The sequence below is a fragment of the Cladophialophora immunda genome, assembly GCF_000835495.1.
Source record: "Cladophialophora immunda strain CBS 83496 unplaced genomic scaffold supercont1.4, whole genome shotgun sequence".
NCBI classification, from domain to species: Eukaryota; Fungi; Ascomycota; class Eurotiomycetes; order Chaetothyriales; family Herpotrichiellaceae; genus Cladophialophora; species Cladophialophora immunda.
This window is the reverse complement of record NW_015622544.1, coordinates 5,727,473-5,747,883: the sequence shown is the minus strand read 5'-3', so window position 1 is coordinate 5,747,883 and position 20,411 is coordinate 5,727,473. Positions and strand designations below refer to the sequence as shown.

Sequence of the window (20,411 nt, the reverse complement as noted above, 5' to 3'; positions counted from 1 at the left end):
GAGCTCTCTCCAAGTCGAGGCTTCATGAATTTGCATATTGAAGCTCTGTGTCCCATACGAGGTATTGGTTACACAGTTGTGTCCACTAGTGAACAACTGTGTGCTTGCGCTTGCCGACGTTGACTGCCGGACCCCGACCGACACAAGCTGAATCTGCTGACAAGGTAGTATAGAAACCTCCGCAATTAAACCGCTGGCCTTGAAACTGAGGGCGTATTACTCTCGTTGTTGTTCTCGACAGTTCTCACTTGGTGGACATTCAAAATGAAAGGCAAAATCGCCCTGGAGGAGTGCTGGACGATCCCAGAAAGCTTCCAGAGCTTCAACCCGAGCCAATTCGCCGGGAAAGGCGTCATTGGGGACGACTTGAATGCAAACCTGCTCGATGTCCACGGAAAGCGTCTCCAGGAGATGGACGAAAACGACGTTGAGTTCATGGTCCTTTCCCTCAACGCTCCAGGTGTCCAGAACATCACGGACCCAGCTGCGGCAGAGAAGCTGGCTGAGATCGCCAACGACAAGATCGAAGCCGAAGTTCTGAAGAACCCTAAACGCTTCGCAGCCTTTGCTGCTCTGAGCATGCATGATCCAGCACAAGCCGGACGGGAACTACGTAGATGCATGACGGAGAAGAAGGGCTTCGTTGGAGCGATGCTCAATGATTTTCAGAGTAGTGGGCCAGACGGGAATACGATGCTATTCTACGACGACCCAAAGTACGACGAGTTTTGGAAGATCGCGAATGAACTGAAAGCGCCCGTGTATCTCCACCCCCGGACGTCCAGCCCTCTGATCAAGGAAATGATGTGGAAAGGAAGGCCTTGGCTCGACTTCTCGGCGCTGGGATACGCGAATCGACTGAACATGCACACTCTTGGTATCATTACTGGTGGCGTTCTTGACCGGTTCCCCGATCTGAAGATCATAATCGGACACATGGGTGAACATATGTAAGCTGATTTCGCCATTGGGCAACCTACATTATTTCAGGTTAAGCCGCTGATCAATCACATGCTCGTTCTGCAGCCCATACGACCTCTACCGCATCGACCACAAACTCGACCGCAGCCGTTTCCCCAACATGCCGATGCGGAAGGATCGGCTCGTGCGCGATTACTTTGGCACACAGGTCTTCATCACCACGTCCGGCCATTTCAGCACGCCGGCGTTGATCTGCGCCATGACCGAGATTGGCGCTCGGAGTATTTGCTTCTCCATCGACTACCCTTTCGAGTCCATCCCGAACGGGTGCTGCTGGTGGGACGAGCATGTGAGTTCCGTTGTCAACGAATGGGACTTTGTGGATATGGGTAGGAACAATGCGTTGAAGGTCTTCCCGAGGTTGACGGAGAGCCTGCATGGATTGAAGGAAATGGGTCCAGCAGAGTGTGGAGTTGGTGGACTCAGGGCCAACGATGGAGAAGTGACGTTTGGGATGTACAACAAAGATTACAACAAAAGGGGGAAGAAAGTGTACTCGTGAGGAACAGAATAAGGGGCAGGGCTCTCTTGTTCTATCTCTCACTCTCCCGTAACTCTTCGTTGACAACAACATTGCCTGATCACTATATACACCTATAAAAGCTATATCAGGCGATGCTGTCCATTTCAATGTCAATCGCCATCTGCACGTCAGCTGTTCCTTTGAGTTGTAGTCAGTTGATATATATGCATAGGTGTATGTTGTAAAAGGAGCCAATCAATGACGGCCAGTGGACCCCCCGGGTCTATCGTTACGGAGAATGTTTATTCCGAAGCTCCGTCTATTTGGTGTCGCCTTGACGAGCCTTGCGTCAGGTCGGATTTTTGTCCCTCACCTCGACACAACCGCAATCATCCACTGGCCGGGCGCCAATATGTCGGCATCACTTGCTCCTGAATGCAACGAGGTCAAAGAGTGAGCTTGGGGTCCATCACCAGCGATCGAACACAATACTGACGCGCGGCTAGGAAATATGATAGCTGTTTTCTGAAGTGGTATTCCGAGAGTACGTTCTGTGCTGTTGCCCCCCTTTTTGCCACCAGCTGAACTTTGTGCTCTAGAATACATTCGAGGGAATTCGTCCACCGATGAATGCGAGCCGCTGTTCAAGCAGTACAAGAGTTGTCTGACTGTATGTGGGCCTTGCTGTCTGCACCTTTCATTTAACCTCCTAACCCTTAGCAGAGAGCCCTCAAGGACAAGGGTATCGACAGCATGCTGTCGGAAGCCCGAGAAGGCACAAACGAGACAGATGCCGAGCATTTAAAGCGATAGCACTATGTCTCCAGCACGGGGTCTAATGCATGTGTCCAGTACTAGCAGTGCAGGATAACTACAACTATCCAATTCCCAAGGATTCTCGGTCGGTCTTTTGGCTTCACCTCTGCACGACAAGATCACTCCTCAATACCCACTTCTCGCCCTTCCTGACCTCTTTGCCTTCGTGCAGCAGACAATCGTCACCATGCTTGTGGAGGAGGGCCATCCCGGTCTCAAGTTCGACCACAATGGGTTCCGGCGATCTCTCGCCTTTCTTCAAGGCTTCCGGGTAGAATGCTGTCTCCCCACCTTCGCAGGTTGTAAGATAGATGAGGAGGGTCCAGGTAGTTTTGGCAGGTAGCTTTTCCTCGCCAAAGTGTAATTTATTGCTCTCATCATAATGCTTGTCAAAGAACTGACCCGGCCGATATCGATATATTCTTATGTTTGGATTCAGCCCGAGCACCGTGCCGCCAAAGACAGCCTGGTCTCCGAAGGAGCTGACTAGATATTGCATCCCGCTGCGGGCCCAGAGCATTTTGGCAAAATTGGGGTCGTCAATCTGGAATCTGTCATTGACCCGGGTTGCCTCCCCTCGCTTCGGCTTCCCCGGCGTCGTAATCAAGGGCAAGGAAGAAAGGAAAGACACAAAGTTCCTGCACAAGGTGGAAGTGAAGATGTTGCGGATGACCAAGATCTGGCCGGGGACCACTGTCTCGATAGACAGGTGTTCCTGAGGTACGAGCGGAGCTAGAGGAGGCCAATCTGGCGGCTGGGGGTTCGCTGGCTGAACAGTGTCGCCCTTAGAGGATGCAACCTTCTGTTTCCCTCGTGGAGCCATACATGGGAACCACTGCCTCGAAGGTACTCGTACGTGGCCGTCGCGAGAGATCCTCAGGCTCGGTCAGATATGTAGACCAGTAGAAACACGTTCCAGAGAAGTCGGCGGGACCAAAGGTTTGCCCATCTCACGACAGCCCCAGATGACTTTCGCTCAACAGGCACACAAGGCCGCAGGTCGAAGAGATTGTCTGGCTCCTGTGGTTGATTGTCCAGAGAAATCACCAGTGGCCGGCCGGAGCCCAAGTCCCTCGAGAAAGAAATTCCCTGGCCTCGTGCGGCCTGTGATTGGCTGGCGCGGGACTGCGCTGTCCGCCTGCCGCCCGCCTCTCTTCGACTTTTACTTTTCCAAAGAACTTTTGATCGTTTGGAGATTGCGCGCCCCTCGACCACAACCTGACGCTCTCTTACTTTCTTTCCAGGATCTTGCAGACCTCGTAATGTCGTCGCAGGCAATTGCGACGTCGTCAAGAGGTCTGCCAGATCTCCCATCATGGACCGCTGGTTCGAACTTACACCCGAACGACAGTGACTCCAACCACGAAGATGAACAGGAACAGCAGCATATCAGCCCGTCCATACCAAGCCATTCGACCTGGGATAACCTAGATCTTCAAACACGGAACCACGCTGTGGGCAACCTGCTCGCGGCCCTCACCCCCATCAATCAAACGCAACCCCAGACCCAGACTCAGACCCAGACCGCAACTGCGCCCCCCAGAATGGACATGGCTTCGATGCCGGACCAGAGTCTTGATGGCTCTCCTGAGGTGACGGGGACGGAAACAAACAACATCAACCTAGAGACAGATCCCGATCACTTACTCCCGCTGCAAAACCCTGAGGACTTTCTTGCTGCCGGCGGACTCCCTTCATTGCCCCCTACGCTACCGATGGACTCCTTCGCGCAACCTTTACCGCTTCCTGTGGGACCAGATGGCCTACTGACTGCCTATGCAAACGAACCTCTGCCGCCTACATCCTCTCAAATTCCACTCCCAGAACGAAGGGAAATCGAAGCGTTCGCAAAGATTGAGTTTGAGGATGGGAACTACTACATCACCACCTATGCCTGTGAATTGGGTAGGGATGCTTTTGCATATAGGGCAGCCCTTGCGAAAGCGGAAGAAGCGCGTCAGGCTGAGCAAGACCGTGCACAAAGCTCGAGCGGTAGGCGGTCAGGTCTGTCTGAAGGCATACCACGACCTGGCGACAGTCAAGTCCAGGGGAGTGTTGTCAGTGAGGCCGGTGGATTCGGTGGTGTTGATGACGGTCTGGGTATAGAGAATGAAAAAGGAGAGGATGGTCAACCTTTACACTCGCACTCGTCCGAAAGGTCTGCTGGTAGTGTCGTCAAACCTCAGGAAGTTCTCTACAACCCTCCACTTGCTCCTTTCGACTACCATAAGATGGCAGAACGTCAAGCTCAACTGGAGTACGGCAACGACCAGGAGCCAGACAATGAACAACCAGCGCCAGTGACAGCCGATCATATCCCGGATGCCCACAATTGTCCGCTTATTCCTATCCACGCCATGCGCAACCACCAAAAGTCCGAGTTGGAAAACCATAAGAGTATTTCACGGCGGCACGTCAAGATCCAGTGGGATTTCGACAAGGAACGCTTCCAGATGAAAGTGATGGGTAGAAATGGTGCGTTCTTGGATGATGTGTACCTTCCTCGCGGCCAAATACGACCTATTCGCGACGGTTCAAAAATACAGATCTCGAATGTCTGGATGACTTTCAGACTGCCGAAGCAAGAAGCCGAGTTGGCGAGCGATGGTTCAGGCCGGGAGGAGGTTGAGCACAGCCCTACCCGACCACGGAGCATTTCCCCAACATCGAACGAACAAGACAGAAGCGTTTCACCGTCAAAGGGCGGCAGGGGCAAGACAAAGATCATCCTGAATACCGTCGAAAAACCGGCAGCCGTGATTGCAGAGCCTATCCTTGGACCCGATGGCCAACCTCTTCCTCCCAAAAGGCGGGGACCTGGCAGACCACCAAAGGATGGGATCATGTCGACTCGGGAAAGGAAAGAGAGGGAGAAGGCGGCGAAGCTCGCGGAAGCAAAGGCCGCGAACGGAGGGAAGACTCCTCCGCCGATGATGCGAGGCCTTAAACCCTCCAGGCCGATCATCAACGAGGAAGAGATCGCAGTCGAAGCCAAACCAGAGAAGAGGAAATACAAGAAGCGAAAGCGAATCGGGGAAGACGGTGACATCGTCCAGTCAATCGAGGGCGGTGAGGTCGAAGTGCCTAGCGAACCCGAGAAACCGCCACCAGTCAAGAAAGCCAGATCGAAATCTCCGAGTCCAGACTATCCTCCTGCGGAGAGCTTGACCGAAGAACAGCTTGCCAGACCGTCTGAACCATACGCTCGATTGATCTACGATATCTTGCTCGACATCCACCCAAAAGCTCTTCCTCTGAAGCAGATTTACCGGGCCTTGAAGTTGAAATTTCCATTCTTTGTACACAGAGTCGACTCGGAAGGATGGCAAAGTAGTGTCCGGCATAATCTGAACCAAGAATGGAACAAGCTCTTCGAAAAGGGCGAGAAGGAAGGCAAAGGATTCGCGTGGAAAGCAATCCCTGGGGCTCTGCAGCCTCAAGCGGAGAGAAGGCGAGCAGCCCAGCAAGCAGCGGCCTCCAAACCAAAACCCGCACCAGCGCCCCGTCAAAATCCACCTCAAGGCCCTCCTCAGATGCTGAATTGGCAGAACAGCACACCATATCCTCAACAGAATGGGATGCCCCCTCAAGGACATCCTCCGCCTTTCTACGGACAGGGTCCCCATGGATCCATGCCGCCACCTTCAAATGGGGTGCCGTGGCCGCCTCCTCCAGGAGGAATACCGCCGTCGGCCTCAACCTATCCTACAGGTCAGAACCGCCCTTTCTATCCACCGTCACAATCAGGACAGTCACCCTTCCCACCACAACAAGGATCTTTGCAGTCGGGCCCTGCGCAACCTCCAAGCCAGGGATCTCACCCGAATCCAAGTGCAGTTGTGACACCCACTCCCGCAACAGCACCACCCATTCCCACTAGCTCTTCTGCGTCCCGAAACATGCCTTGCACACTGGATGGTCTCATAACCATCAAGAAATTCGAGGGCGCCATGCTTGAACAGGTCCATCCCGCAAGAACCGAACACTGGCAAAAGATTTTTGCGTCTGCCACGAGAAGGTTACTCCACGGCCATCCTGAGTCTCTGATGCCAGGTGGTCACACCATCGAAGAGGAGACGATCATGGGACACATTCGGGATTTTATCCGGCGTTTCAAGAATCCTAATTTTGCAGGGTTCTCACGGACTGGCTCGCCAGCGCCGGCCAGCTCGATCAATGCAGGCACACGAAACGGCACACCGCACAATGCATCGCCTGCAACCACCACGCCAGGTCCTCCTCAAGCTAGTCCATCAGGACTTGCGAAGTCCACTCCGCAAGTCCAGGCCGCACAAAGTGAACTCCCGGCAGCCTCCGCGAGCAGGGGGGTTGAGGGCACCGAGCCATCAACATCGACGCCCTCGGCTGATTCTAGATCTATCACTCAGGGTGCGACAACCCAAGCTTGAACAGAGACGTGCAATTGGCGTGGTTCTGGAGTGGATGTCCATCCATTTGTGGCGATTGCCAGAGTGCTATAAGTGTCGACGTAACTTTCCCTCTTTATCTGCGACATGGATCATGGATGGTAATGGTAATGATACCCTCGGCGTTGAAGCTCTCATTCGACTTTGACTTTTTCTCTTCAGGACAAAGGATAATCCGTGAGTATTGCAGCGGTGTCTCGGGTCGAACGACTACACAGCGAGACCAAAAAGCAATATGAGTACATTGATGCATCGGACGATATCGTCATCGTCTTGACAATAGAGAACAGGAGCATCTTTAATGACAATGTTTCATGTTGGTACTCCGCGAACGAGTGAATGACGGATCAATGCCAAAAGGGTCCAGCAAAAGGCGCCTGGCGTACTGGTAGTTCGGGGCTCGAGTGAGACGCAGCGGTTTCAAGCACACGGCAAGCGGCTCGATTTTTATCATGAAAGGGACAACGACGCAGGATCTGGGACTTCAGATATGGAGTCCACCTAGAGGGTCCACAGAGAGCATATATCCTCGCAACAATGATGGTTTGAACTTCCAGTCCCAGGGTGTAAAGTAGACTGGCTGTATGGGCTTAATCTGTTCTATCTTCTTCCTCGTCCATTTCCACGTCATCACATCCCCTCGCCCCGTCTACTGTACTCGTCCTGATAGCCGTGTCCAAATATGCTGAGAGCTGGCATCGCACCGAGTCTCGCACAAGGATCCCGTGATCATTACGGAGTCCTACTCCTGGGAGGCTATGCCGGCGCCGGCGCTATTCCCGTGGCATCTATCGTGTATATAACCCAGTGATAGGTAGCCAGGTTGTTCGGCAGTATCAAGCAAGGTCTTCAAAGCCAGCGGCGGGGAGTTGTAGCTGTGGTACCGCTCGTTTACGTGGTGGTTTTGGAAGTGTTGTTTTCCCATGAATAGAACTCTTGATTGTCCTTCTGGCATGTGCCAATTAGGTCTGTGAAATTCATAGGCATCATGACCAAGTCCATAGACTGGAGCTGTGCCTATCGATTCTCCTCTGATCAACGCCATGGGCTTCGCGTGCTTCTTCCAGATGTGGGGGCGGTGATACACCTTTCTTGCCATGTCCTCCATCGGCGGTCGAGGCTTCTGCTACAGTTCCATGTCCGATTGCAACTCTTTCAATTCTTGCTCGTCATGTAGATCCCGCACCACAAGGCGGGCGACGTTCATACCCGCCAGAGCGGAAGTTTCCATTGTCGAGATGAACGACTCCATGCCCGAGAGGTAGTAGGCCCCATCCGAGATGCCGTGCGAGGAGCACGATTCCGTGGAGCACAACGTGAAGTTCTCGAATGTGGTCCGGGGCAGTTCGTAAGGGTAGCTGTGCCAGTGTTTCTCGTGAAGCCACGTAATCTCGGATTTCGGGAGCCGAGAGAGTGGATCATCGTGTTTACTTTCAGGCTCCGGCGAGTATTGGAAGCCAAGCAAAGATGAAAGAAAAGTCCCCGTCAAAGGCGCTGGGGAGAAGATTTTGTATAGATACTGTGTATCTTCTTCGCTCCCATCTGCTCCAGCTCCAGCAGGTAGCTCCGTGCAGTTTGAGGTGGGTCCGCAGAAGACACCGTCTGTTTTTGGATGCAAGACCCGGAGTGTGCTTATCGACCAGAATCCCGGTGGGCCAACGGCATCGACGCCCCGTCGAGGGCCCAGTTCGTCCGACAGGTCCAGAGATAGAGTTGTGAGGACGGACAAAGGGACGTCTGCTTGCGAGTCGAGTCCAAAGAACGCCGGAGAAAGACGGTGTGGAGAGGTAAACAGCGTCACGTAGAGCGAAACGTAGGGGATCTTCTGCGGCACGGTAATGAGGGGTGGTGAAAAGGTGATATTGGCGAATTGATAGGGAGCTGCGAGGATGACCGTATCGTACTCAGCGCTGTATTCCATTGTAAGCCGTCTATTGATATCTTCATTTGCGGTCTTGAGTTGGAATGTCCCTTTCTTGTCGTCTTTGACGACATCGGTGACCGTCGCATTCAAGAATAACTCGTCGGCGGTACTCCTCACCATCTCATCAAAGATGTGCCAATTGCCGTCCTCGATGGCCATGGCTCCCTCGATAGCCATGCACACCAATGTTTCCAATCCATGTATCCCGCCTAGATTGCTCGCGTAGTTCACGCGGGTGCTTGCTTGGATGATTTCACGAGAAAACAGATCGCCCACTCTCGCCTCTTGCAGAACATCCTTCCCTGTGAGGCCAGTGTATGCATGCAGGCCTGTGGCATCCACGGCCTCTCCGATCGAGCTGAAAGGAAATATTGGTTCCTCGTAAAACTTCAAGAATTCACCGACGGCTTTTTTCGTGGCCTGCCGCGTCCGTATGGGAGCCAATCCGTATTTCCAGAGAAGTTTGGCAATGTCCCACCATCCTCTCCACGAACTTCTGTCCTCATCGTCCTCTCTCTCGGCTTTGAAGACGAAGTCGTTCCCATCCCAAATGCCCAACTCATACTTTGAATCGGGTGCAGATTGGTATATCTTGACGGAAGCAGTCAATCCAAAATCTCGGGTGGCATTGTATAGAATATGATTTATCTTGACGAAGATGCTTGCGCCGAGTTCAACCGGGTAGCGTGAGTCATCGAGGGCATTGACCGTGGTGGTCCGGCCACCGACGTAGGGGTTGGAGTCGAAAACAGTGATATGTATTGGTGTGCTTTCACAAGGCAAGGAGTGCTGCTGGGAGAACCTTTGGAGGTAGTAGGATGTAGAGGAGCCACCTGCGCCTGCACCGATGATGGCTACTCGGTGTGGTCGCTGTCTTGGTTGCGGAGGAATTGAATCTGCGTTCAGTAGGGTCTGTGAGTTTTCAGCAGCAAGGGCCAGGGTTTGCAAGTAGAGGACGGTGACGATGGCATGCGCCAAAACAGTGTTGTATAGCATTTCGAACACAATTGAGTGCCTCAAATATAATGGCTAATAGATAGGCCTAGTTACATGGCTCGTTCGAAGTTCTGGTGTCTTTGAAACTGATAAGCGAATTCGCTTGAGCTCTTTTTGGGATGCAGGTCGTCAAATGCGCAGACCATCTGACCGCTCGACCTAGGAGCACCTGACTTATACTTTAACCTCGGGCCTGGGCGCCTCTGTGTATACTGAGCACACGGTCAGTTCAACATCGTTCTGTCGCAAGCACTTCTTCATGCGTAGGCAACTTCACCTCAGCCGAAGAACGAAATAGTCTGGACAAGGCTGGCCAGCCTCATGGCGATGGCGCAGTCACGTGCGTGACGCTCTCCCCCAGCGACCACGTGATGACCAGGCACGGCTGGTACTTGGCAGCTTGGCAGCTTGGCATTTTGGCAGCTTGGCAGGGGGTGGCATCCACCATGGCCCTTGCAGCCTTGGGAGAGCCTCTTTCCCCTTTTCATCGTCCAGAAATAGCCATTTCAACCAACTGTGCTCTCAGTTGGTTGCATGATGCCGCTGCAATTGACCGACTCTGGTATGACAGCCACGACAAGCTATGCATTGGTGTGCCACCAGTTCCAGCTAAGCCCGTTCACTCCCACCAAACAAAAGGGGATCAATGTGGAAACGATCCCTTTCAGGCGAATGTTGCGAGGCTCAAAGTGCTTGGCTTTGACAAAAGGACTGGTCTGGACAATCGGTCCACTGATTTACCATTCCTATTGGTGCGGAGCGAACCTGGTGCCGTCGTTATTGTGGTGGCATGGCAGCGCTTCGACGAAAAGGCTTGAAGAGGCTTAAAGAGGCTCGAGGAATCACTGCAATGCACTGTTCCTGGATGGTCGCCCCTTGACTGATCAATTGGTGCTGCTTCCGTGGCCCAAATCAGCCCTGCTCCCTGTTTGTTACATGTTTCCTGCGGTTTGCCCTCGAAATATCAACAGTCCCTCCAACTCAGAGCAGCTTGGCAACATGCATTCTCCACGCCTGCCTAGTCAAATTGTCCGCTAGGGCATCCAGAAAGGCACAGCCTGGCTGTTCTCGACCGCACCATTCGATCAGAACCCGGGTCATCCATCTGATTCACAGCTCCGGACTTGATGATGCGTCGTTTGCCCTGCTTGCGGCTTGAAATTATGGTTCTACCCTTGCAAGCGATGTCTGAACAGGAATGAGCACTGTGCAGCCACAATCCCCTACCAATTCTTTAATCGTAGGTTTCTTTGGACATAAATACTCCGGTTGCCTCTTGACTCTGCGATCTAGCCTCATATTGCGACCCCCGGACTCTTGTCTGATGCTTTTTCGCTATGGCTTTCCACTTCCACTGTTCTTCGTCGAAAGGAACCTTGCTTACACTATCGCTGGCCGTCAGCCTTGCAACAAAAGCATATGCGGCAAATTTTGACCAGTGTGAAGCTCAGGTCCGTCAGGCTTTAAAAAACGGAGCTATTGAAAGGTAACTCTTCTGTCTTCTCGTACCTGGGTACTTGGAGAATTCTGAGCTGACCATGTATCTTTGCCCATAGCACCTATGGCTTTGACATTATTTATCACGGTCCCCTCCGAGGCATCAATCCAGTATATCAAAACGAGTCGCTAGCCCTCACTGTCGATGGCTGCGCGGCTGCTTGTGGCTCGGGTCCAGATTTGTGGGATGCATTCACTATCTTCCAGATTCTGACGACATGGATTTTGCCCAGTGTTAGCTTGATTGCCCAGTTGCCTTGGGAGTCACTCAACATCCGCAAGAGAAGGAATCTCGAGGCATTTCTGAACTGGATTGGCGCTCCGGCTGCGAGCCTGACCACAACCATCTTCAACATATACATGATCAAGAAATGCAATGAGCTAGCCAGAGCATCACCCCTGGGTGCCCGAATGGATGATGCCATGTATATCTTGAGCTGTATCAATCAGTATCAATACCCCGGCGAGTTGCAGACCGCACAGCCCATCGATCCCCTGCACAACGAGAGCCTACGAGAGCGAATTCTTCCAAAGCTGGGGAAATTGACAATGTGGGTGAAACGATCAGAAAGCGAGGAGGGCTCCAGTGACTCGGAGGAAGAACCCATTTCCACCGTGACAAATCGGAACAAAGCCCTGTTACAAGGCGTTTTCTGTCAGCTCAAAATGTCTGCACACGAACTGCATCCGGACGAACAGGAGCTGCAAGCTCGTCTCGCAGAGCTGAATGCCACTCTTGCGTTCCACCTGCGCCTCAACCGTAGGAAAGGCGTGTGGCCTCTGGCGCTCAACATCCTATGGTTCGGAGTCTCCTTGATTATTTCGGTCGCCGTCGCTTTCGCAGATCTCGGTGATAACACCACTGCACATTCGCTCGCGCTCGGACTCCTACTGTCCTGGATTCCCTCTTTAGTGGTGATGGCAATTGTCGATCGGAACCCCACAAACTCCAGTCGTTGTCAGGAGCTCATCGAACGATGGCTGTACAATGTCGACAAGGTCGTCGACGTACAAAGGCAGAAACAGTCTGTCAGAACCGCCGCTCATGCACCTACGCAGCCTCCACAATTACCGGGACAGGGCGAGGAAGCACAGCAAGAATTAGATATCGGCAAGCTGCTGTGGAGTAAAACTCTCGAACGCGAACGACCTGGAGTGCGACAACCATATAATATCGGGCATTTTGTCGGCCAAGGACGCTACCTGAGGTATTGCGGCGTTGCCAATGCTGCACTTTTGCAGTACGAACGCACGAGAGGGGACCCAAATCTGCTCAATCTTGATGACCTGGCTAGTTTCGAAAAACAACTGACGAGACGGCCGTATTCGTGGTTTATCATATGGGCATTCAGTGAGATGATCGTTGGCAGTAAGTGCTTCCTCTTCCCCCAGCATTCCTCAGTCGGGCACAGTCATCAGTTTCTCCCAAGTCAACTTTCATGCTTCGACACCTTCGTCTTGCGTGTTCTTCCTTGACTTATGTGACAAGCGCTGATCTGCGTCTTAGTTAGCTTTGGCATGGCATTTATGGTGTCGTTCAACACGCCGACGAGAGGACTGGGTTGTCGATCCGGGCTTTACTCGATCTGGTATATCATAAGTTCTCTGTCGTGGCTTGTGCTGCTGGCCATTCAAGAGCCATGGCGTTGGCTGCAAAAGTTGATGCTCTTGCCCAACTTCCTCGCGGTGTTGTTATTGTTCCTCATCACGCTGTTTCAAGTCCTGGGGTTGTTGAATGGGTGTCTATGCAAGTCGAGCACGTTTGGCAGCTCTGCATTTGGAGGCTACATGGACTTTCAGAACGCCATCTTCTACCGCAAGGCGTACAACGTGACGGTGTATTGGGGCACGGCTGCAGCGCTGGGTTTTTTCACCTCCTTCGTAGTGATCGCTTGGGCCATGCGTCGTTGGAGCAAGAGCTCGCCGCTGTGGCGCATTCAGGAGAATGGCAGCCCAGAGCCTGGTTCAGATATACCGCTGGAATGGATAAGGTGAGGCGTCCGTGGGTCAGAGAGCTCGTGCAGTTGAGTTACATATCTGTTCAAGGGAACAGAAGGGAGATTTGGTGTCATCAACCATATGCCAGCCTTGCACTTCAACCGCACCAGTCGCACTGTGTGGGTGATTTTTCGACTCTCTCGCTAGAGATTCCCTTGATGATTCGCAATGACAAGCTTGCTCTACAAAGAGAGATGTTGAGGAATGACCAGATACGATATTTTCTCGACTGCTCTCCTTTTTCCCCTGCGTCCCCTGTGCGCAAGGCTTCGGGACTTCTGTCTAGCTATCTTGCCATATGCACGGCTCGTTTGGGACAGTAAGTACATAAGACCACGGCGTCACTTAGTGAAGGATTGCCGGAGACTGCTCAAAAAATTCTTTCCACTTCATCGTGGACCTCGCAATGACTGGTCTATTAGTATTCTAGTTTGGTACTTCATAGCAAGCCTCTAGATTGCTTCTCTTTGCACAGCTTCGCGAGCACCTCCGCATTATGCTGATCGCCTCCGTTCTTGAAGCCGGGCATCAAGGCCAACCACTGATACACACTTTCTCTCAACTCCTTCGGCATTCTCGGGGGCTCCTTCAACACCTTCTCAAAAGCATCCACGACCTTCTGGGCGACATCCTCGATCATGTACTCACCGACCGTCCTCCCCAGAGTCCCTTCCACCCCGGCCTGTGCCCTCTGGAGACTGGTCTTGTAACCCACCATCGCATGCACACTCACACCCGCCGTCCTCGGCCAATTGGAGGTCATCAGATTCCACGCGTCGCCCGTCTCTGCCTGGTCGCCCGCCCCTCGGAAGTCCGTCCGCAGCACGACGGCGGGGATGTCGGCCATCTTGGCGACCATGTACTCGACGACCGTGCCGGCGTCGAGCTCGGTTCCGTCGTAGGTGAACATGGCCATGTCGCAGGAGAGCAGGGCGCGAAGGTCCTCGTCCCGGATGGAATGAGGGCTCAGGTCCCGCTGTTCCAGATCCTGGGGCAAGACGGGGATGAATTTTCCCGCGGAGCACTTTTGCACCGCTTGGGCGAGAAGGGCGTTTGTGTGGAGTTCGGCGATGGTGAACAACGGGCCGGCATGGTAATACGTGTATGACTTTGGCGGGTGCGAGATTTCTTGTTGGCTAGGATCGATGGTGTGGGTGGCGAGCACAGAAGGGGGGCCTGCTTGCTGTTCAGTCATGGCGGCAGAAATCGATATCGATAGTCGTGAAGGGGGCGGGGTGTTTTTGATATGGCTAGGAGAAGCCCCGAGCTGCAAGAGGAGGTTCAGGTGTAGGCGATTGGCGCGCCGGGGTTCGCCAAATTGCCAAACCTGCCGGTGAAGAAGAGGGCGGTGGGGATTGAGATGGCCGCGGTAATGAGAGTGCTGATGAACAACATGGCGGGATTCATGGTGATTTAAAGAATGAGATTGGCACTTGATGAAAATGCACCCTGTGGCTAGTTGTTTAGCTGCGTTATCTCGAGGTAACGTGGGAGACACTTGGGCAGAGACGCCGTTCCATTTATAATGGCCGACCGAGGGAGACGCTGGGCCTGTTAGGCAACCTGTTACCTGCCTGATTTAGGGATAACTTTTCGTGCCTTGGGGTTTCTAGGCGGTTTGGGGGGCTTCCCCAGGCTAGTGCAGCCTGAACCCTTGGTTCGTGGGGGTCTCCCTACGGCCCCTCGGGCTTGATTCTCTAGTTAAATGTGGCTGCCAGACGAAACCGAACATTTGCGGGATGGGTCGGTGCTTGGCACCCAGCGCCAACGTGGAGTCTTAGATCCTGCATCCAATTCCTCCTTCATATGTACCAGAGGACAAGGGCATTTGGCTTTGAAGAGAAGAGTTCCACTGCAAAAGGCTCTCAGCCGCCTAATCTGCTTGCTTTGAGACGCGAAAATGCCTCAAATCCACACTATCAACCACCGTGTCCGTCCTCTTGTTCGAATTCACCCAACCACACTCTGCAACGACGAGATCTGTCCTCTCACAACCAACTGCTTTGGCCCGTCATATCCTACTCAGCCCCGCTTGAGCCTTGGTGACACTGGTCCGCATGGGGTGAGTCCATTGCACAGAGGAGGCTGTCAGGCTGTCGAGCAAGCAATATCATTTCGCACTCCAAACAACCGGTTCTGAAGTTGAGTCCAGCAAGATCAACCTTGAGTTCAGCGACGTCTTTCTTGAGTCTGGTGATATCGTCCTTGGGTCCGGTTGTGTCGCTCTTGAGTCCGGCCATGCCGTCGTTGATCCATGGTAGGTCAAGCTTCGGCTCCGCCCGTTGATAGCGGATGAAGAAGTGGTGGTGGATGATGACTGGGATGGCAAATGCGGATGCCTCCCCCAGCTTTCGCAACCAGGAAAAGGCTTGAGACGACATCTCTGAGAGGCGAGTGAGCTAGAAGAGTGAGAGATTCGGAGACGGTGTCCTGGGATGCTAGGCTGGGATTTTTGGGAGATGTGCGAAGAAGAGGTAGATGAACGGGCTTTGAATATGGGAGTCATTCACCTCCTGGCGAGGAAGAGAGTTCACAAATACTTTGATGCTCCGGCGCCCACCTGACAGATCAGCGAAGCTTCGAGAGAACAAACCGTGGAACCCCGGAAGCAAAGAAGAGCTGCTCAACGGACGCCCTAGCTGTCACCAGCCGACAGATCTGCGTGGTAAGTCCTCCCCCCATCAGGCTATCACCCCTTTTCCAGCCTCATCTCCAACATTTCACCTCTTTGCAGGATGAAACGAAAAGAAGAGGCGGGTCAATCTATCGCACAGCTTTTAGCTGTGAACTAAGACTCTTTAAGGACATCCGTACAGCCATGCTAGGGAGGGTAACATTCGTCTGGGTGTGTGATCCCTATTCGTCATCAATTCTGTATTTCTTACGGTAGGCAACCTCCTATTCCGATCTATTCTTCTTTTTCAAAGAGTATTTACCGGGACCTTCTCCGCATATCGACACAACCGAGATACCCCTTCACATCAGGAAGACACCTCCATCACTCCGGATACACGTACCGGTGACGTTCTTATCCTTCAGCACGTACAGAAACGCCTCCACTACGTCCTCGACCTTGCCCACCTCCCCCGTGGCTACGTGGGCTTTCATCCCCTCCAGCGCGGCCTTGACCCTGTCCTTGTCGCCCAGACTGGCTTCCCAGAGCTCTGTGTCCACAGCCCCAGGCGAGATCAAGTTGACGCGCACAGGCTTCAGCTCGAGGGCGAGGGAGCGGGTCATACCATACAAGCCACTGGCATACGAGGCAACAACGGCCCAGTTGGGCCGCGGCTTCTCCGAGACCGACCCCGTGGTCAGGGTGATGGAGCTCGCGGGGCCTGGGGTGAGGTAGGGAACGGCCTCCTTGGCGACGAAGAAGGGGGCGAAGAAGCGAACCATGCCGGCCTGCTTCATGAAGGCGAAGTCGACCTCGGCGAAGGGTTTGGCCGCGAGCGGGTCGCCGGCCGTGAAGACGACGTGGTCGAGGTGGTTGCGGCCGATTTGCGCGAACAGGGCCTTGATGTTGGCTTCGAGGCGGGCCTCGTCACCGAGATTGCACGCCAGGCCGGTGATTGTGGTTTGGGAGTCCGGGTACGCGGACCGGAGGCGCGACACGGCCGAATCGATCTTCTGCTGCCGCGACGACGAGATGTACAAGTGGGCGACGTGGTGTTCCAGCAGGGCCTCTGCCAGGCCGAACCCGAGCCCGGAGGTGCCTCCGATGATCAGCACGGCCGTGTTGGCGAGCTTGTTAGCGTATTTCAGGGTGGCCATGGCAGCGTCGTTGTAGGCTAAGGAGATATAGAATAGAATAATAGTAGCGCCTCCTATAGCGTTAGGGCCAGATATGTAGACCCCGGTGTGGTAGAGGAGAACAGACTTGTAGCGACAGGACAGTGTATCTCCAAGTTCAATTTCTGGTGTTGTTCCGAGTTATATACGGATCGTACACGATGTGAGAGAAGGCCTTCGGTCGCGGGGAGGAATCCCAACTGCCACGTGGAGCGGTTTGGACGAAGGAGTTTCGTGCTCGCAGCAGGAGGAACATTCCTTCCGGGAGGGGGGGTATATTTCTATTCCATCACTCGCCCTGACCATCCAATAGCCCACCCCTCTCGAGCACGGAATCCCTCCCTTCGTATCTCCTCGCTATCTTCCCCCCTCAGCATGGGCGACATCCATCGGCAGTTGCGGACTTAAGCAACAAAGTTCGATTCGCGGAGCTAGCGATCACCCAGCGACGGGCAATGTGCGTTCCTCACAAACCAGACCACGCTGCGACAAACAACCCTCATGAGTCGGTTCTCACGGTGACTGGTTGACGTCAAGACATTTGGACCACTGATCCGCGAGCTATTGGGGACAAATATGGGGCGACCGTTTGGAGGGTTGAAGAGTTGGAGAGCATTTTCTACTGATGGAGCGCAACTTCCACTTCGGTCACTTCACATACGTCAAGAGAGTTTCTGCGCTGTCGTGAGTGGAGAGCTGCGAGATGCCTGGGGTCCTCTGTGGTGCTTGGGGGCTCTTGTGGTGAAGATGTGATGAATCAGCAACTGGATGAAGGGGCACGATACTCGGTAATGGGGGAAGCTCAAAGGTCTTCGGCGGTCCTGCGGCTGTGCGGACGAAGTGGTGCCCCGACTGGCCAGGCAAGATATCTGCCATTATCAAGAGGGAAGTCTGTACAACGGTGCTGTTCTGTCTTCTCTGGCGGCATCTGCCACAACCACGGGGATCACTCAACGCTCAGACGCCCTGAGACGTGGAATCGGAGTTCGACTCTCCCATCGTTGTTTGCAAGTCGTGTATATCATCAGCCAAAGCCCTGAAATCGTTCCTCTGTGCCGACTCCAGATAAAAGAACTTCTCCGAGAGGCCGATGAGAGCGGAAAAGATCTGGTCCGCATCGCCAGCTCCGCTACCACAAGGCACAGAACTGATCTGGGCCACAAACCAAGTGTGCGCTTCGGAGCCGACCTGGGCGGACAGAGCGCCGATGCTCAGAGCCCACAGAAGAACCTCTTCGTGACCGTCCCATTCTTTGCCTGGGATCGAGCAGAGCCGATCTCGCAAGAAGGGCGCCATGACTTTGTTGGTCCGCTTTCGCCCTGTGACGGTAAAACACATGAACATCCACAACACGATCGCCATGCGGACGGCTTCGCTTCTCAGATCACCCAGTTCCAGATGCAGGAGACGGTGTCTGATGGCGATGCTGCGCACGTTGACCCAATGGAACCCTTCAGCAGCGGAGGGTTTATCTTCGGCCGCAGGCCCCAAGGATTGCGACGACTTGAAGACAGAAAGCACCACTGCGAGATCCAAGATGATCCACCGCAAGGCCGCAGGGATAATCGTTTGCTGCGCAGAGCTGAGGAGACCTGATCCTAGGGCGATCGTGCCCGAGAGAAGCTTCTGCAGCTCCTGAAGACCGTACGCCGTCATGGGGTGGTCGTCGCCGTTGTCGAAATCCGCATCAGACCACAAGGGTTTCCTCTGCAGTTCCCCAGCCACGTATGCATCGCCTGTCAACAAAAGATCCACGAGCGGGCCGTCCTGGGATTTTAAACCCCCGATCGAGTCAATAATAGACTTGGCCGCCTTGAGGTGCACGTAACCGGCCTGGCGATTGTACCTGTACCACTCCGCGCAGCCAAGAGCGAAGATGTTGAAGATCAGCCTGCCCGTGATCGGTAGCCGGCTCTTGACATAGTTCTGGGAAGCCTGGAGTGCCTGGTGCATGTAGACGTTGCCGTCCCCAGGAGGCGTAATTCCGTCGATATCGTGCATGTAGCTCGCCATGTAGGCAAGGAGGGCGTACATGTTGTACTTGTCGTGAAGGCACCCCTGGATCAGACTCATTGCGTCGTCCCGAAATGCATATTCGTGATCCGCCCGGCCACTTCTCTCGAGATGCCACACGTTGGGGTGCCACACCCGCAGGAAATAGTGCAGCAGGCTGTAGATGGCCCCGTCGACCTTGACGCAGGTCACCTCGAAGGGATCGAAGCTTTCCTCGGCCGAGGCCGCAGGGAATACTGGTATTGACTGAGGCGACCCTGACGGCGTGAGGTGCGCCTGTGAATAATCCCAGAGCAACGGGTCGATATTTGGGTCTAGCGGCTGGAGCAATTGGCCGCCGTGGCGGCGTACCGAGCATCCTGATGGATAATGTTCAAGGCCCGGTGCATCCCGCGTCGATGACTCGGCGGTACCTCGTTTGTCATCGCTAGGTTCGTCTGGACAGTCATCCCCTTGCCCGCCTTGCCGTTCAGGCCGAAGATGCGGTAGCCGTGTAGCGTAGATGATGCCTCCCTCGGATTTCTTGTACCGTCGCCCCTTCTGGACATGGCTATGGATCTTTATTCTTTCGCTCTTGTGGCTGTGGGAGAGGGAGTCGGAGTCGGCAGTTTTGTTGATGAACATAAACTTGGGCGCCTTCATGTTCGCCTCAACACCGCGGAGTGCGGACTGGAGAGTCTAATGGCGATGCCTCCGTCTTCCGTCCGCAGAGAGTGTCGTATCAGGAGGTGGGTGGGTTTAGCTATAGATGAAGGCTCTGGCGTGGTGGAGGATACCGGCTTATAAAAGGGTGTCAACGTCGCGCCAACGGCTTTTAGACCGGGAGAATAACGGGCGCAACAGAGCTGCCCCAGGGACTGTCGTCCCAATCTCAATTAGCACAAATGGATGCATGGTCGCCGAATGAAGGAGAGACCGAGTGTGGAAGCCTAGAAGATTTGGTATAGTCGAGGCGTTGAGTGAAGCGGAGCCTCGTGATCGGTGAGGCATAGTATAGCGAAAGGGGGGAGTTTGGGAAGCTTGTGCTGTGGGACGCAGCGAATAGCGTGGACCACGTCCGGCGGCCGTAATAGTTCCTATTATACCAGATATTGAGCGGGAACACCAGTGGCTGTGGATTCTTGCACGCGAGCAAGCCAGGAGCCTTGTTTGGATAGCCTGATTGGGAAATGGGTACTTCCTATTCGGGCAAGGTGCGATGGCGGCATGAGGCTGCGATCTCTTTAGCGCAGGTGGCGTCCGTATCGCTGGCTACCCTGCCTTGCCCGCGCCTTGCACAGGACATCCATCGTCCCAGGGCAGCGAGCTCGTACAACGACAGCCGGTTCCTGAATGGGCTCGCAGGAATACCAGCAGGCATCACCTTGAGCCAGTGCATTTACTCTCTACTCTCCATTTCGCATTTCAAGTGGTGATCCTCCTCCTTGGCGCACACTATTTACTGGTTGAACCAAGCTCACAGCATCGATTCTCCGAAACCGTTGGGCGGTACGACGTCGGGCTTCGA

At 54.0% G+C, this 20,411-nt stretch overlaps 8 protein-coding genes across 8 annotated transcripts; 3 read left to right on the top strand and 5 right to left on the bottom strand.

The window, feature by feature from the left end:
• Positions 1-1,856: 1,856 nt before the first annotated feature.
• Positions 1,857-2,257, top strand: PV07_08300 (uncharacterized protein; the record flags this gene model as incomplete). The annotated part of the gene is made up of 4 exons (XM_016395454.1): positions 1,857-1,897; positions 1,951-1,988; positions 2,044-2,114; positions 2,168-2,257. 4 exons carry the CDS (start codon positions 1,857-1,859, stop codon positions 2,255-2,257), a joined length of 240 nt encoding a protein of 79 aa, XP_016248873.1.
• Positions 2,232-3,276, bottom strand: PV07_08299 (uncharacterized protein). Its single transcript, XM_016395453.1, has one exon. The coding sequence runs from the start codon at positions 3,081-3,083 to the stop codon at positions 2,361-2,363; it is 723 nt and encodes a 240-aa protein (XP_016248872.1). The 5' UTR covers positions 3,084-3,276; the 3' UTR covers positions 2,232-2,360.
• Positions 3,277-3,452: 176 nt separating this feature from the next.
• Positions 3,453-7,277, top strand: PV07_08298 (uncharacterized protein). Its single transcript, XM_016395452.1, has one exon. It carries the CDS (start codon positions 3,523-3,525, stop codon positions 6,667-6,669), a length of 3,147 nt encoding a protein of 1,048 aa, XP_016248871.1. The 5' UTR covers positions 3,453-3,522; the 3' UTR covers positions 6,670-7,277.
• Positions 7,216-9,879, bottom strand: PV07_08297 (uncharacterized protein). Its single transcript, XM_016395451.1, has one exon. The coding sequence runs from the start codon at positions 9,605-9,607 to the stop codon at positions 7,814-7,816; it is 1,794 nt and encodes a 597-aa protein (XP_016248870.1). The 5' UTR covers positions 9,608-9,879; the 3' UTR covers positions 7,216-7,813.
• Positions 9,880-10,944: 1,065 nt separating this feature from the next.
• On the top strand, positions 10,945-13,099 carry PV07_08296 (uncharacterized protein; the record flags this gene model as incomplete). The annotated part of the gene is made up of 3 exons (XM_016395450.1): positions 10,945-11,093; positions 11,164-12,473; positions 12,612-13,099. The coding sequence occupies 3 exons, from the start codon at positions 10,945-10,947 to the stop codon at positions 13,097-13,099; spliced, it is 1,947 nt and encodes a 648-aa protein (XP_016248869.1).
• A 230-nt stretch (positions 13,100-13,329) lies between these two features.
• Positions 13,330-14,610, bottom strand: PV07_08295 (uncharacterized protein). Its single transcript, XM_016395449.1, has one exon. The coding sequence runs from the start codon at positions 14,295-14,297 to the stop codon at positions 13,542-13,544; it is 756 nt and encodes a 251-aa protein (XP_016248868.1). The 5' UTR covers positions 14,298-14,610; the 3' UTR covers positions 13,330-13,541.
• Positions 14,611-15,120: 510 nt separating this feature from the next.
• On the bottom strand, positions 15,121-15,483 carry PV07_08294 (uncharacterized protein; the record flags this gene model as incomplete). The annotated part of the gene is made up of 1 exon (XM_016395448.1): positions 15,121-15,483. The coding sequence occupies one exon, from the start codon at positions 15,481-15,483 to the stop codon at positions 15,121-15,123; it is 363 nt and encodes a 120-aa protein (XP_016248867.1).
• A 2,299-nt stretch (positions 15,484-17,782) lies between these two features.
• PV07_08293 (uncharacterized protein) lies at positions 17,783-19,546 on the bottom strand (the record flags this gene model as incomplete). Its single annotated transcript, XM_016395447.1, has 1 exon — positions 17,783-19,546. The coding sequence occupies one exon, from the start codon at positions 19,544-19,546 to the stop codon at positions 17,849-17,851; it is 1,698 nt and encodes a 565-aa protein (XP_016248866.1). The 3' UTR covers positions 17,783-17,848.
• Positions 19,547-20,411: the final 865 nt, after the last annotated feature.